General features: G+C 39.3%; 1 protein-coding gene and 1 non-coding gene across 2 annotated transcripts in view; one reads left to right on the top strand and one right to left on the bottom strand.

The window, feature by feature from the left end:
- Positions 1-17,267, top strand: part of GTF2F2 (general transcription factor IIF subunit 2) — a 162,146-nt gene that overhangs the window by 69,934 nt on the left and 74,945 nt on the right. The window contains exon 5 of the mRNA XM_049778842.1: positions 8,804-8,885. Coding sequence (XP_049634799.1) covers positions 8,804-8,885 — 82 coding nt within the window. The remainder of the gene's footprint in view (positions 1-8,803; positions 8,886-17,267) is intronic.
- LOC126016828 (U2 spliceosomal RNA) lies at positions 10,084-10,269 on the bottom strand. Its single transcript, XR_007498527.1, has one exon. It is a non-coding gene; the product is annotated as a U2 spliceosomal RNA (small nuclear RNA).

Below are 17,267 nucleotides of genomic sequence, written 5' to 3'. Positions count from 1 at the left end.
TCTAGATATTACTCTGGTGTCCTCAGCTTCTCCACCCTAACATGTATGATGTGTTTGCCACCCGTGGCCTGTCATCAATAGTGTAATGAAAGCCTTGTCATAGTTCATGACTAGATGCTGATATAAATCTGTAGGTCTTGTTTTTATATCCTGTTGCCTCTCTTTCAGTTTTAAAAAAGAAAAATGGGGCCAGAGTGATAGCAGAGTAGTAGGGCATTTGCCTTGCAATGCTGACCCCGACAGACCTGGGTTTGATTCCTGGCATCCCATATGGTCTCCCAAGCCTGCCAGGAGTAATTTCTGAGCACAGAGCCAGGAGTAATTCCTGAGCACTGCTGGGTGTGGCCCAGAAACTGAAAAAAGAAAAAAAAAAAAAAAGAAAAATGGCAACTAGTCAGATCTATATTATTTCCATTATTCTATATTATTAACATGAAAGCAGAATTATTGTTGTTTACAGAATTGCAGAGTTTTGTTGATCATTATTGCCTGTTTTAAAACATATGCCCCTTAAAAAGCTAGGTTGTCATTTTTTAGTCTATTCTAAATTTGTATTTAGCTATTTAGGGGGATAGGGGCTGAGGAGATTTGTCCTAGGTAGTATAAACTATAAAATTGGTATTTAAGTATTATATCCTGGAAACCATCCATGATTTATGTTAACTGTATACTTCACTGTCTCAATATTGATACAGACTGGCATAAATCAATGAAGTGGTTTCAACAGAAGGACTTAACCTACATATCAAATATTAGCTTACTTTGTTGCATTTGATCCTTGACTGAAACATTCTCTCTGTTTTTCAGGCCAAAAAAGTGGGGAAGGGGAAAACCCTTGTTTCTCCTCAATACCTTGACCCGTTATTGAATTAACTCTTAGACAACTGTAAGATGCTTATTAAAAAGCCCTTTGGCCAACATTATGGATTTTTTTTTTTTTTTTTTTTTTTTTTTTGTTTTGGGGTCACACCCGGTGATGCTTAGTGGTTTCTCCTGACTGCACTCAGAAATTACTCCTGGCTTGAGGGATCACCTGGGACACCAGGAGCATGAACCATGGTCCATCCTAGGCTGGTGCAGGCAAGGCAGATAGATGCCTTACCGCTAGTGCCACCATTCCAGCCTTACATTATGGATTTTAACTATGCCATTGTCAAGTTCTTGGTATTGTATCCATCTGATAGGCCACCAATTGCAAACTAAATTTTAGAAAAAATTTCTGCTCTAGGATGGTGCTAATCCTCCACCATCCACATTAGAGCTTATTCCAGGCTACTGGGGAGACTAAATTAAGACCCCAAATGCCTTATTTCCATCCAGGGAAAGTGGGTCTGAAGCAGGGGTCGCCACAGGAAATAATCCAAACAAAGCTGAGTGTGTGGCCAAGTAGCATTATGAGAGACTTGGGTGGGGGGGGGGAGAAAGAAAGAGAGAGAGAGAGAGAGAGAGAGAGAGAGAGAGAGAGAGAGAGAGAGAGAGAGAGAGAGAGAGAGAGAGAGAGAGAGAGATCTGTTTTGGGTGGATCTAAGTTGTAAACCAACTGACTCCTAGTATCAATTTCTGATGCTAATTGTAATATTAATATTACTACAATTAACATAGAACACCAATAATAATAAATGCTTGCTCTATTTACATGCTAACACTATTCCCAGGTTGTGGAAGGAAGTAGAACATTACCAAGAAAGTAGCTGATCTGATCATTTCTTTATCTATAAATAACTCCTGAATTTCAAATTTGAATAGGTTCAAAATTTCAAATTATATTAATAACAAAGGAATTGCGAAATTGCCAAACTAATTTGTCAGATAGTTTGCTATTTTAGTCCTTAACCTATGAACTACAGTCCCTACCCTCCATACCTTCCCACATCCAGCCCCAAAACAGAAGCTAGTAAGAAAACATTTTAGGGCCCGGAGAGATAGCACAGCGGCGTTTGCCTTGCAAGCAGCCGATCCAGGACCAAAGGTGGTTGGTTCAAATCCCGGTGTCCCATATGGTCCCCCGTGCCTGCCAGGAGCTATTTCTGAGCAGATAGCCAGGAGTTACCCCTGAGCACCGCCGGGTGTGGCCTAAAAACCAAAAAAAAAAAAGAAAGAAAGAAAACATTTTAAATGAGAAGAATTTACCTTTTAATTGTATCTGCTCTGTGGAGATATTGTATCTTCAGTTCTTTTCCAGAGAGGCTAGACATAGATGTGACATAAGAATCAGCCAAGTAGTTTCAAAAGGCTCCAGCTTAAGTCCAAAATCGGCTGCTTTGCCACCTGTCTGCTTGTTTACATTGAGCTTGAAGTGTTCTTAAAGATCTCCACATTGAACAGGAACCAGCATGATCCTGTGGAAATGAGTGTCACGACTTCCTGATGCCTCATGTCTTCCTGGCATGCTTCTCATGATTTACATACCAGTGCGAGTGTGCACTGGCCCCTCCTTGCATTCTGCTTTAACAGGGTCAGACTCTAGGTTCCCTTCACCTGGAAAAATTATTTGTCACTTAAGTTCTTGAAGAAAGAACATATCATCTAAAGTTGAGATAAAGAGAAGAGAAGGTTCAACTAAGAGCAGAATTTTATTTTTAATAAGGCAGCTTCTCAATATTTTGTTGGTTTTTTATTCCAAGAAACAGTTTTAATTTTAGCTTGAAGAAACTTTAATTACTTCTAAGCCTTATAGAAAATGTCAGAGCAAACAAATACTGATGAGATAGTAATCAATCCCTATTTGTAAGGAAGGCTAGTTGTGTTGTGTTTCAAATAAAAAAAGAGAATTGAAAGAAGTCTCAGGGATGTGAAGTAACTTCTCCAGAGTTTATTAAAACTCCTTTGTTTTATAAGTCTTGTTTGTGTATTTACTCTGTATGTAAAATGTATTTACATTTTCTTTGGGGGGGGCGGGAGGGGGTCACACCTGGCAGCGCTCAGGGCTACTCCTGGCTCTACGCTCAGAAATCACTCCTGGCAGGCTCAGGGGACCATATGGGATGCCAGGATTCGAACCACCATTCTTCTGCATGCAAGGCAAACGCCTTACCTCCATGCTATCTCTCCTGCTCCTCTTGAACATTTTCTTATTTTTTTTCCCCTGGAACTAGGTGACAGGAATAAATACAATATATTCAAATTATAAACATGTTAATGTATGTATACTTACTGAGATTATTTTGATTAGAGTAACAGAAACCAATCTAGCAACTAAAGGGGAGGATGTAAAATGGAAATTTAGGAAAGATTGTAGAATGATTTCCCAGAAGTCAAGTAATAATTTAACAAATGGCTAAATTTAAGGGATTGTAGTAACTGAACCTTTTCATAGACCTTCAGAAAGATGAGCTTATATGTCTTCTCTTTAAAATGCAGCAAGGCCTTGTCTTCTACTGATTTCTAGAGTGAGTCTCATTTTTAAAAATTCAAGAGAGAGAGGGTAAAGATCATCTTTCTCACAAACTTTATTCCCTGGCTCACCTTCCATCTAAATCATGTACAGTTTTTAAGGTCCAGCACAAATATTACTTTCTTTAGCAAATGTTTTTATTGTTAGGGAGGTGGTGGGGCTCAGATAGTTTAGTTACCATGATGCATCTATTTGAAGTTTTATTTATTTGTATCATTGTGAAGGCCCTCCCTGGGTCAGGTGGAGATCAATATCAAACCCAAGGTATATGTTCTACCACTTGAGATAACCCCAACCAATACCTCTTCTTGATCTTCATCTAGACATAAATTCTTTGTGTCCTTCCTTCCTTCCTTCCTTCCTTCCTTCCTTCCTTCCTTCCTTCCTTCCTTCCTTCCTTCCTTCCTTCCTTCCTTCCTCCCTCCCTCCCTCCCTCCCTCCCTTCCTTCCTTCCTTCCTTCCTTCCTTCCTTCCTTCCTTCCTTCCTTCCTTCCTTCCTTCCTTCCTTCCTTCCTTCCTTCCTTCCTTCCTTCCTTCCTTCCTTCCTTCCTTCCTTCCTTCCTTCCTTCCTTCCTTCCTTCCTTCCTTCCTTCCTTCCTTCCTTCCTCCCTCCCTCCTTCCTCCCTCCTTGCCTTCCTTCCTTCCTCCCTCCCTTCCTCTCTTCTCTCCCTCCCATCCTCCTCCCTCCCACTTTCCCTCCCTCCCATTATGTAACATTTACCTGAAGCATTAAATGTACTTAATAGAAACAAATCTGTCCTTCATTCTATTAGTGGTATTATATAATACATAATCAGGTTGCATAATTACTAACAGTAAAACTAGCATAAATGATTTCTAGCCTAGTTTGAGCAGAAGTGTGTGGGAGTCCTAGAGAGTAACCTGCTACCCACTAGTTTCTAGTGAGCTGTGGGCATCTGTCACTGTATTTGAGAGAGGGCAACTGGGAGCCCTGGTAATTTGGAAGTTAAGTGGTGGTCAATTGAAAGTGCATCTAGCATATTAAAAATGATTCATATGCCTGTCGTTCTACTGGACCAGCAGTCCAAAATGGTATCTGGAAACCATTGGTTACAGGGATCTGAGACCCTGGCAGGGAACCTGTAGAAGTAACATGAGTCCATTGTGCCTAGATTTATTGCCATTTCCATGCTGATTTTGAAATGATTTTTCAGTTTCCCTTTCTAAATTAATAGAAAATATCAGTAGCTACATCCAATAAAAATAAAAGCTTTTGGAAAGTGCTTCCTCAGTATCCGTAAAGACTGGGAATGCCAGGAACTGAATGGCTGCCTTCACTCACTGCTACTTGAGGGTAGAAATTGTGTTTTATTTATCTCTGTTATTCTTCTGTTTTATAATCTTTTACATAAAAACATTCATTATTTGACACAAATAAGATTTATCTTGAAGTACTTATAATTTTTTATTGTTCTGATATTTTTACTTTACTTTTTTAAATATATTTTTTATTTAAACACCTTGATTACATACATGATTGTGTTGTTTGCGTTTCAGTCATGTAAAGAACACCACCCATCACCAGTGCAACATTCCCATCACCAATGTCCCAAGTCTCCCTGCTTCCCACCCAACCCCCATCTGTACTCTAGACAGGCTTTCTATTTCCTTTATACATTCTCATTATTAGGATAGTTCGAAATGTAGTTATTTCTCTAACAAAACTCATCCCTGTTTGTGGTGAGCTTCATGAGGTGAGCTGTAACTTCCAGCCCTTCTCTCTTTTGTGTCTGAAAATTATTATTGCAAGAATGTCTTTCATTTTTCTTAAAAATCATAGATGAGTGAGACCATTCTGCATTTTTCTCTCTCTCTCTGACTTATTTCACTCAGTATAATAGATTTCATGTACATCCATGTATAGGAAAATTTCATGACTTCATCTCTCCTGACAGCTGCGTAATATTTCATTGTGTATATGTACCACAGTTTCTTTAGCCATTCATCTGTTGAAGAGTATCTTGGCTGTTTCCAGAGTCTTGCTATGGTAAATAGTGCTGCAATGAATGTAGGTGTAAGGAAGGGGTTTTTGTATTGTATTTTTGTTTTCCTAGGGTATATTCCTAGGAGTGGTATAGCTGGATCGTATGGGAGCTCGATTTCCAGTTTTTGGAGGAAGTACTTATAATTTTTAAGCTAGGCCAATAAAGTAATTTTGAAAAAGGTTCCTGTATTGAGTATGATCTATAATTAATAGCACTGGTGTGTTCTAGTGGATGCTTCCAAGTGCTTTACAAATTAAACGTAATATTTCATACATTTCTACTGAATGTTTTGAAGAAGAAACATGGTTTAGTGGAAGGATATGAGAGCATGTTTCTGTGAGGTTTTAAAACGTGTGTTAAGGTTTTAAAACTTGCTGAGAGCTGTAACATAAGTAAATTGGCTTTTTAGATTTTGTTTAGGAGGAACAAGCAAAAAGCTATGAGGGGTTATTTAAGAGCAGCTAATTGGTGGGAAAAGTTATTGCTGATGATTGAGACTTTTCCTTTCATTTGAGAAGTATTTGAAAGCTATTTTAGGTTTGAGGAGAAGATGTGATGGGCAGAAAATTGTGTTTGGGGAAATGAATTTTGTTGCTTTGTGTGAGTGACCTTGGTTGAGGAACAGTGATGTGAGTGCTGAGAGGAGCAGATGCTGTGGGAGTTTCTCTCCCTTGCAGGTGTTACATGAAGAACATGTAAGTGAAGCCAGAGGGATATAGGGGTTGAGGCACTTGCCTTGCATGCAGCTGTGACAGCTGCAAGCCTACCACATATGGACTATCACATATGGTCCCACGGGTCACTCCTGAGCACAGATATAGTACATGGTGGTTAATGACTGGCCCCTCTTCAATCCCCAGCACCACATATAGTCTCTTGAGCACTGCCAGGACTGATCCCTGAGCACAAAGCCAGGAATAAGCCAGTAAGCTTTGAGCACAGCTGGAAAAGATCTGAAAGCCAATAAATAAATGAATAAAAATTTTAGAATATTGTCGGGGGGGGGGGCAGTGTAGTTATATAGCCATGTGTTTATTAAGGCTAAATACTAAAACCTACCTTTGGGGGGATTGCACAGGGAAGAGTTTGGACCATATCTTGTGCTCAGGAGACCACATGTGCTATCAGGAATTTGAACTAGGGTCAACCACATACAATGTATGGACCTTAACCCAATACTATCTATCTGGTTTTCTAGAATATTTTTTACATTAATTTTTATTTCAGGGGTGGATTTTTTCGTGCATTTAAAGCGCATATATATATATATTTATTTTCCTATATCTTGCTTTTGTTTTAGTTGGAAATTTGGGGCCAGTGTGGTAGCACATCAGTAGAACATGGCTGACATAGGACGGACATGTGTTCAATCCCTAGCATTCCATATGGTCCCCCAAGCCAGGAGCAATTTCTCAGCACAGAGCCAGGAGTAACCCCTGAGTGCCACCAGGTGTGGCCCACAAACAGACAAACAACAACAACAACAACAAAACCCAGAAAATTTACTGGAGGCATGTTTGATGTAAAATTTGTTTTAGCTCTAAAAAAACAAAACCTTAAATTTAATATAAAACAATTATGGTCTTCTCATTATTTTCTTCTTGACATATTTTGGCATAAGCAATTATTCTTACTGCATTTTAATCATCTGAATGTTTGTGCATAGATTTTTTGTATGTGTCATATTGAAGGACTCTAAAACTTTAATATACATAATATATTCATAATTAGTTCTTGGACACTGTCATAACGAGTTGCCTCAATTTGAGAGACAAAATCTGAGATAGAATAGAGAGGACTCAAAAAATTCTCGAGAAAGAGATAATTGTGTACTTTTATTTTTTTGTTCTATGGGCCACGCCTGTGGTGCTCAAGGTTTACTCCTTATTATGCACTCAGGAATTACTCCTGGCAGGCTTGAGGGACCAAACCTAGATCAGTTGCATCCAAGGCAAGAGCCTTACCATTTATACTATCTTTCCAACTCCCTGAAAAAGAAGTTATACAAAGAGTTTCCTGGAATATTTAGTATCAGTGTTGCTGGTATATTCTGCTTCTATATTTCCCCCTCACCCCACCCCTATGAGTCGTTGCACCACAGTGCACACCACAGTGCCTGAATGGTGTCCTTCACACAGTAGGCATTTAGTTCATGTTAATGGAATGAATAAGGTCATTTAGTCTGAAAAGAGATGAATCATAAATGAAGTGCTTATAAGCCAAGAGAGCTCCTGAGTTTCTTCTCAAAACCTCAGTGAATTCTCCAAGTATGACTGAACCACAGCTGTTCCTAATCATAGCAGTTGCAGGCATGTGGCTCAGTGGACCCTAAGCCCCACAAGAAACTAAGAAAAACCAAGTTGCCTAGTCAAAGTTATATACTTCCAGACTATAATGAAGCTTGTGCCATTATGGCACATTTATGTGTCAAAGAAGATAAGGTCTGTTTATTGCCTACCATAATGATTGATGCCTGATAGGCATATGGAAGGCCCTTTTATTCCCCCTTTATCTATTTTTCTTGATGTTTTTTAAGGTGAGGGAGGGAAGGAGCGATTGATGATTTTCAATACTTTTATTGGTAGAAGGACATATTTCCAAAAAAATTTCAAAAACTTATAGAGACCACAGAGAGTCTCAGTGCTCAGGGACCAAGGGGCCATGCCTAGTGGTACTTGGAGTTCAGACTAAGCATTGCAACCAGGTGCTCTCATTATCTGAAAGGTTTCTCACGCTCTCTTGCATTTTCTGTCTTAGAGAGTCATTTTCAAAAGCTTTAGTAATGGTAAGAAAAATTGCTTTTTTGTTTAGACAATAGTCATAGAATTAGCACCTTCAGTTGGACATATCTATGTTTATACTTTTGCTAGAGATCAGAAGTCAGAGCAGGTATATCTGGCACACATTTTCCAGGCTGAATTTTCATCCTGGTATGTTCTAGAATCGTATTTGCATATATGAGAGGAGAGGGGCTTGTGCACACATTCACGTCAGTATATTTCTCTCTTGGGTTTAGTAATTTAGGCTAGCTGTGCTATCAAAATTTACTTTTCTATCAAAGATGATAAACCTCTACTCTTACTGTATTTTATAATTTGATTTTATGGCCTTTCAGGTGACCCGACCCCCCTTTAGAAAGAACTAAATGTATAAAAGTTGTTATTGTCATGGGTCTATAGCAGCCCAATAAATAAGTCTGATTAGGACCCCCCCCCCCCCACTCTTCACAAGCAGGAGGTTTAGCTTTAATCTAGATTCTGCTGTAAATTACAAGTATTTCTGTTATATTCCTTGATTTGTATTATTACATTTGATCATAACCTATTACTATTGCTGACATGAGTCTTGAAAATGATAAATGTTATCTCTTAATACATTTGTTATTTTTTACTTCCCTTTCTAGATAAGCTTTCGTTGGAAGGAATAGTGGTACAGAGAGCTGAATGCCGGCCTGCTGCCAGTGAAAGCTACATGAGATTAAAGAGGTAGGTATTTTTTTTAACTTAAAATGATAAAGTTAAAAATGATACTTCATGCTGTAGATTGAAATACATATACTGGGTTACCTATTGACTGCATGTAAACTTTGATAATTGCTGAAAGTGTTTGCTTCAGAGGCTGTTTGCTTTTAAAAACTGTAACAGTTTCTTTGGCCAGGGAACTTTCAGAACTTGGGTCATTTAATTGGATCTTTTAAGCTATTACATAATCTAGAATCAAGTTTTTCAAACTCTTTCCCCCTGTTCTTCCTTATAAATCTTAGTGATTCAAAGACTTAAAAGATCTTTATGTTTAATTTTGAACACTTAGTAACGCCGCATAATAAATATGTATCCACGTTGCCACAACTATGTAAAGCAAATAAATTTCAAGAGTATCATACTTGGGCTAGAGAGATAGTGTACAGCCTGAGTTTTTGCACAGCATGTTTTGTATGCTGGAGGCCTTAGTTTCATCCCTGGCACCACTTTGTACCTCGCGCATCACTAGGAGGGCCCAAAAGCAATATAGTATCATCTTTGTACCATCTACAGAGAACTTGGGGGCAGAGGGCAGTGGCAAGAGTGTTTCTCCTGAGTAGTATCAGGGGCTTGGGGCTACTCCTGGTGAGGTGGTGCTGGAATAAACTTGAGGCCTCTGTGTGTCAGACATTCTCTCTAGCCCTTTTAGTATCTCCCTGTCATACAGAGAACTTTTTGTAAATTGAGCCCTTAAGAAATGTTGTTTTAGGGCCGGGCGGTGGCGCAAGAGGTAAGGTGCCTGCCTTGCCTGCGCTAGCCTTGGACGGACCACAGTTCGATCCCCCGGCGTCCCATATAGTCCCCCAAGCCAGGAGCAACTTCTGAGCTCATAGCCAGGAGTAACCTCTGAGCGTTACCGGGTGTGGCCCAAAAATCAAAAAAAAAAAAAAAAAAAAAAGAAATGTTGTTTTAGATTCTCTATTTCCCATTGTATGACTCTTGTACTATAATAACTCTTAAGGATGGCGTTTGCATATTCTTGATAGTGCAAATTTTATGGCTTTCAAAGAGGCAGCATTTTTTCAAACACTGAAAAAACATAACCAAAAAAAGGGGTGGGACCAGAGAGATAGCACAGCGGTAAGGTGTTTATCTTGCATGCTGAAGGACGGTGATTCAAATCCCGGCATCCCATATGATCCCCCAAGCCTGCTGGGGGCGATTTCTGAGCACAAAGCCAGGAGTAACCCCTGACCACTGCCTGGTGTGAACCCCTTCCCCTCCCCCCAAAAAAGAAAAAAAGAAATGTGATGTACTTGTTTGTACTGCATGTATTTTAGTCTCATACAATTTAAATTGATAACAACAGATACTACACTTGATCTTATCCAAAAGGCCAAGAAGATATCAGTCTCTTACCATTTAAGATTATAAGACTATTCATTCCTTTAGCCTATTTATGTGAAATAGAAATAGTACTTAACAAAACAGAAATCTCTGCCCTCATGGAGTTTATGTTTTAGCAAACAGGACTAATAGTTGAGAACATGCTGTTCAAGTGATAGTACCAGCCTCTGAATATTCGTGTTCCCATCTGTAAAAAGGCAGGTTGGCTAGATCATCTCCAAATTTTGCATCATTTAAAAAAAAATTTCCCCTTTCCTCAATTTGATTCCAGGCTTTCTCTTGGAAATGAAACAGACTAGTTTTCTTGTTCAATAACTACTCTCATTTTAATGCCTCCCTAGGGCAGGTAAAACAATCAAAATGAAAAAAAAATTTATAGCAGAAAATAACTTCAGAACATAGGCAAAAAGGTCTTCCTTTGTGCTTTTGTAGCCTATAGAGTTTATTATATACTACAAATCATTTTTGAAGATTTGCCTTCAAATAACTACTGGAATTGGAAAATGCAAAATCTGGCCACTGAGCTGTTCGTTAAGACTTTTCCTGTGGTCTTGATTTTCTCCAAAGAATTCTAATGATTTCTGGTGATAAGATCAGTCAAGTTGCCTGCTGTGTTTATGAAATGACTACCTTTTTCCTACCATAAAGAAGAAAACAAAATCATTTAATGTTTTGAGCATGCTAAGTTACCAGCCATTTTTTATTTCAGTTATTTAAGTGACTTAAGGAATCAGGGTGGTTCAAGAGAGATATTCAAGGCCCAGAGTGGTAGTACAGCAGGGAAGGTATTTACTTTGCACGGGGCTCACCAGAGTTCCATCCTTGGCAACTTTTATAGCCTTCCAAGCCTGCCAGCAGTAGTTTCTAAGCACAGAACTAGCTGTAATGCCTGAGCACCACCTAGTATACCCACAAACCGAAAAGAAAAGAAGAGAGATGATATTCACGTGTTTTGTGAGTTTCATAAATAGATGAGAGATTATTAGTCTTGAAAACTAGATATTACATGGTTAAGGCACTGGCCTTGCATATGGCTGGCCTCTGTTTGATCTACAGCACTATATATGGTCCCCCAAGCCTTGTCAGAAGATTCCTGAGTGCAGATCCAGGAATAATCTCTGAGCACTGGCAGGAGTGGCTGCAAAACTAATGAGTTGGGGAGGGGGAGTTCAAGCACAATGCAGACAAATATATGTACAAAAACTGGGAAAACACCAGTGTTTCTGCAGACATTTATGCAAACCAATAGTGGCAGGATTTGTTTGAGGAAATGATGGCAGCTTCAGCCTGGAACTTTATTGAATTTGCAGCTTTAGATATAGACTCAAAGTCTGGTTGAATGTCCAGTAGATATTTCACTTATGACAAAAGCTGAACTTCTTATCTTTCTTCCAAAGCATGTACTTCATTTAAATGGGTTAATATCAACTCCATACTCTCAATCAGGAACTCTGCTGACATTCTTGACTTCTCACACCCCACACTGATTTTTCAGAGAAATCTTACTAGAGCTTCAGAATATAACAGATAAGCCTGGCCATTCCTTACCATCGCATAATTTGCCAATGCTTTTCACCATTTTCTGGCAGCAGCCTGATACCAGAGTTCTTTCTTCTATCCCTGCCGTGTAGCACCCTGTTGTCAGCACAGTCGCTAGAGCAGTTCTTTGAAATCATTTTTCTGTGTTCATGCCATTTGCCATGCTCCCCATCAGAATAAAATCAAGTCCTTAAAACTATCTGTGAGAACCACACTAATCTTCTGTTACTACTTGCCCCTTCTACTACTACTAACTACTACTTACCCCTTCACCTTATCCTTACTTTCTTCTTGGCGCACCCTCCACCCTGCCATTCTGCAACAGCCATGCTGCTGTCCTTCTACAGTCTTGAACATTTTCAGCTCACACTCATCTTAGGGCCTGTGCATCTTTTTGCCTGAAAGATAAATAGTGCAGATCAGAGCTCAACTTTTGTCTGACCATAGACACCTTTCTTCCTCTAGTCCCCCTTTAGTATTAGTTGGCCACCTAAATTTGTGCTGTGGCCCCTCACTTACATGAGTTTTGTCTAGGACCCCTGGAATATGGGAGGGTCCCTGGTTGAGACACTCTGGTCTACATAACTACCTGACTCAACCTTCTCACCTTTTCAAATTTCTTCTCAAACAATTTTTCATTAAGGCTCACTGTTCTGCTACCTTCATTGTGTTTTGTTTTCTTCATAGCACATATCACCTCATAATATACTATATAGTTTATTTGATCGTGTTTATCTCCAACTTTTCTTACTGTTGTTTAAGCTGTGGTTTGGCCGGATCTTTTGGTGTGTAAGTGTGCCTGTTTATGTACATACCCTCTGGGTCTTAAATAGTGCATGGCATTAGTCAGTAAATGATAAGTGAATATAGGACAAATATTCCTTTGAAATGTATATGAGGGGCCAGAGAGATAGCATGGAGGTAAAGCGTTTGCCTTTCATGCAGAAAGTCATTGGTTCGAATCCCGATATCCCATATGGTCCCCCATGCCTGCCAGGAGCAATTTCTGAGCATGGAGCCAGGAGTAACCCCTGAGCACTGCCAGGTGTGACCCAAAAAACACACACAAAAAAATGCTGTATATGCTTTTTAAATTACTTATTAAAGTCCCTTATTATGATGATAGAAATTTGAACTTTTCGGGTCAGAGCATAATATAGTAGGTGGTGCACTTGTCTTACACACAGCCAACCTAGTTTGATCTCTGCATTGTCCCCTAATCCATTAGGAGTTTCCCCCAGATGCAGAACCAGGAGCACAACTATTTTATGATCCATAAGCAAAAATAAAAACAAAGAAAAGTAAGAAAGATATTTGAATTTTGGGGGCTGGTGACAGCACAGTCGCTCTTGACTTGTATATAACTCTGACAGATATGATCCTCATCTGATCCCCTGCACACTGTCAGGGGTGAACCAAGAAAACAAGCAAAACCTCCAAACAAAGATATTGAAAGGAATTGAATCAAATGTACTTAGTGATTCAGATAGGGTGGCCATTTTTTCAGTATTAAGTCTTTTTATTCCTGAGCAGAGATGGTTTTTCCATATTTTTGTGTCTTCTGCTATTTTACTGTTACTGGGCTAAGGAAATAATAAAATACCTCAAAGATCTAATGCACTTGCTTTGTTTGTAGAAGCCTTTGTTTGTAGAGTTTGATACCTGGCACCACATGGTTTCCCAAGCACTGCCCAGACTACTTTATATTGAGCCAGGACTTGAGTCTCTCCAAAGGGGAAGTTAAAAAATAAAAAAAAGTAAAACAGTTGACTTAGAGGTTTTTTGTTTGTTTGTTTGCTTGTTTCATTGGTTTTTGGGCCATACTGGGTGGTGCTCAGGGGTTACTTCTGGCTCTGTGCTAAAAAATCGCTCCTGGCAGGCACGGTGGATCTTTTGGGATGCCTGGATTGAATCACTGTAGGTCCTGAGTCGGCTGCTTGCAAGGCAAAAGCCCTACTGCTGTACTATCTCTCCAGCCCCGAGACTTAGAGTTTTCAATGTATAAGTCTTTCACTTCCTTTGTTAAGTTTATTCCTTGAAATATAATTATTTTAGTTGTGATTGTAAAAGAGATTTTGTTACTCTATTTCTCTTCACTTTTGCATACAGACATGCAATAACGTTTTGTATATTGATTTTATAGTTAGCTCTGTTTCTGTGTTGTTTTTTTTAAAAAACTACCTTATTTGAGTGGAGGTTCTAAGGACTATGACACTCTTATCTGTGTTCAGGTGCTAGCCAATGTATTCCCAGGTATCATATTTGTAGATTTAACCAGAGTTGTCACATGCAAGACAAACACCTAGATCCCTATCTTTCTGCCCCTTTATTGGATTATTAATTCTGTTGTTTCTTTTTTTAGTAAATGCATCAGAATTTTCTGTTTGTAATAAAAATCATTTTCCTGATTCTTTTTCTTTATGAATTCCTTTTATTTCTTTTTTATTTTCCTAATTGCTCTGACTAGGACTTTAAGTAATTGGTATATACACATTTTGCTTCTAATACTTTTTTTGTTTGTTTGTTTGTTTTTTGTTTTTGGGTCACACCTGGTGGCACTCAGGGGTTACTCCTGGCTCTACGCTCAGAAATCACTCCTAGTAGGCTGGGGGGACCACACGGGATGCCAGAATTCGAACCACTATTCATCCTGAATCAGCTGTGTGCAAGGCAAACGCCCTACTGCTATGCTATCTTTCCGGCCCCCTAATACTTTTTTTATTTTGGTTTTTGGGTCACACTCGGCAGCACTCAGGGGTTACTCCTGGCTCTCTGCTTAGAAATCACTCCTGGCAGGCTCGGGGGACTATATGAGAGTCTGCATGCAAGACAAACACCCTACCTCCAGGCTATCTCTCCGGCCCCCTAATACTTTCTTTTTATCTGACATTAGTTTAAATGAATTTGTGATGCTATGCCTTAATTTTTATTCTACTGAGTATCAGACTCTGGGTCTTGATCTGTAAGGCATGAAATCTAACACTGGGTTAAATGCCCAATCTCAATGATATTTTATTAAGAGGAAATTATTTTGCATTTTAGATTTTTTTTTTTTTTGCATTGCTGTTAAGATTCTCAAATACTGGGGCTGACGAGGTGGCACCAGAGGTAAGGTGTCTGCCTTGCAAGCGCTAGCCAACTAGCCAAGGAACGGACCACGGTTTGATTCCCCGGTGTCCCATATGGTCCCCCCCAAGCAAGGGGCAATTTCTGAGAGCATAGCCAGGAGTAACCCCTGAGCATCAAACGGGGGTGGCCCAAAAAAACAAAAACAAAAACAAAAAAATTCTCAAATACCACCGCTGAGCTATAACCCCACCCTAGGTTGCTATATTGTTTTGTTTTGGGGCCATACCCAGTGACGCCCAGGGGTTACTCCTGGCTCTGTGCTCAGAAATCGTTCCTGGCAGGCTGGGGGCTACCATATGAGATACCAAGGGATCAAACTCAGGTCAGCCATGTGCAAGGCAAATGCCCTGCTGCTGTGCTATTGTTCTGGCTTCTATGTTGCTTTTTATTTGCTGCTTCTCATGCCAGGGTTCCATCTTAGCACCTCATGTTTAAAAGTGTACACTCAGCTATTAGTTACATCTCCAGCAAAGAAATTGATAAATGGCTTTGTTTTATTAAGTGTAACATTTATTTCAGCATTTGGACTTTTCCTGAATAGTGAAATAAATTATGTAACTGCCTTATTTATATTGTACATTTTTTAAAATGAAGAAGCATGACTATAATAATCCTAATGTATTTTTATTTGTTTGTTTTTTGCTTGAGTGTTTTGGAGGGCCCATACCCAGCAGTGTTCAGGACTTGTTCCTGGCTCTAAGCTCAGAGCTCACATCTGGTGATGCTTAGGGGACCATATGTTTTGCCAGGGATCAAACCCAGGTCAGCCCCATGCAAGCAAGTGCCCTACCTACTATACTGTGCCAACTATACTGATATGTTTTCTTACAGGAAATTTTAAGAGGAGGAAAGTATGAGGTTTTTGTTTGTTTGATTTGGGGTCCACATCTTGCAGTGCTCATGGTTTACTTACCACTGGCTTCATGTTCAGGGATCATTCCTGGGGGGCTTAAGGTTCCATATGGGATGCTGAGATCAGCCACAGACAAGGTAAGCTCCTTACCCTCTGTACTATCTCTCTAGCCCAGGTTTTTTTTTTTTAACTGCTGCACATTTATGTAATTAAAACCATTGTCTTATCAATTTTTTTCCTTTGGAGCAGGGTGGAAGGGTGGAGGATTGAAGGCTCACCCTCTAGTGCTGGGGACTTGCTGTGCTGGCATTTGAATCTAGGGCTCCCCCATGCAAAGCATTTGCTCCAGCTCTTTGAGTCATTTCTTCAGTGAAAGTTTTAACTTCTAATTCTTTCAAATGTCTGTGGGGTTTTCTTCCCTCCTAGAACCTAAGAAAGGGCTTTACCTTTGGGAATGGAACATTAACTGAAAAAAATCAATCTCTTTTCTGTGCTAACACAACAGGCAATAGGAAACAGTTTGTGATTGGCAGTTTTTGCTGTAGAGAGGTTATCATGCTGTACACACCCAATTTCCTTTGTTTTTGGACAATACCCAGCTGTGCTCAGGGATTACTCCTAATGAGGTTTAGGGAACCTTGTATGGTACCAGGGATTGAACCCAGATTGATGGACTTGTAAGGCAAGCCCCCTACTCACTGTACTATTTTTCTAGCCCTGATGCTTCATATTAAAGTAAAGGCTTTTATAGAATTTCTAAGGTGAGAGGAAAAAAGAAAACTCTAATGAATAGAGCTTTACATAATTTATGAGTGAGTGATTCATAAGGGTGAAATAAATTTATGCTTGAAAAAATTTATGCAGCAAAAATGTTAACACAGTAACAACACTGAGGATCATCTTTTCACCACAGTAAAACCTGGTAGTGAGTGTGTTTAGCACTTGTGATTTTGTTTCTTTTTTATGTATCAGTTATTTTATACTTTTATAAGCTGGCATGATGATCTTATAGCTGTGTCTCTTTGTATTTGGAAAAAGTTTAAAAAGTGGATTACAAGCAGAATAATCATATAATTTGCTATTTAGAAGAAAATTGAGAATTGAGATCATTAGTGGGCTCTAGCCAACTGGCAAAAAAAAGCATAAACTGGCTCAGATAAACTGGGAAGCAAAATTATTTTTATTAGGAATAGTGTAGATACACTAAAATGCTAGCCTTTTAAAATGAGAACTAAAAAAAATGAGAGTCAGATAATGATGTTGCTGGCAGCTAAGAAGTACATAATAGAAATTCCAAGCACTGGCAGCAGTGTTCGACTTTCTTATGCCTACAGGCAGCCATTGGTTAGCAGACCATCAAGTTGAAAATCACTGGACCTTAGAGCAAAGTGTTGTGACTGATTACAGACTTGGTGCTTGCTGTTAGAGCTTTGAGTCTGCAAGTATTCTGTGAATGTCTGCATGTACATTTTTTTTGG

Source organism: Suncus etruscus, chromosome 8, assembly GCF_024139225.1.
Source record: "Suncus etruscus isolate mSunEtr1 chromosome 8, mSunEtr1.pri.cur, whole genome shotgun sequence".
In the NCBI taxonomy this organism is placed as follows: domain Eukaryota; kingdom Metazoa; phylum Chordata; class Mammalia; order Eulipotyphla; family Soricidae; genus Suncus; species Suncus etruscus.
The sequence above is the reverse complement of the archived record's forward strand: the minus strand, read 5'-3'. Positions and strand labels throughout refer to the sequence as shown.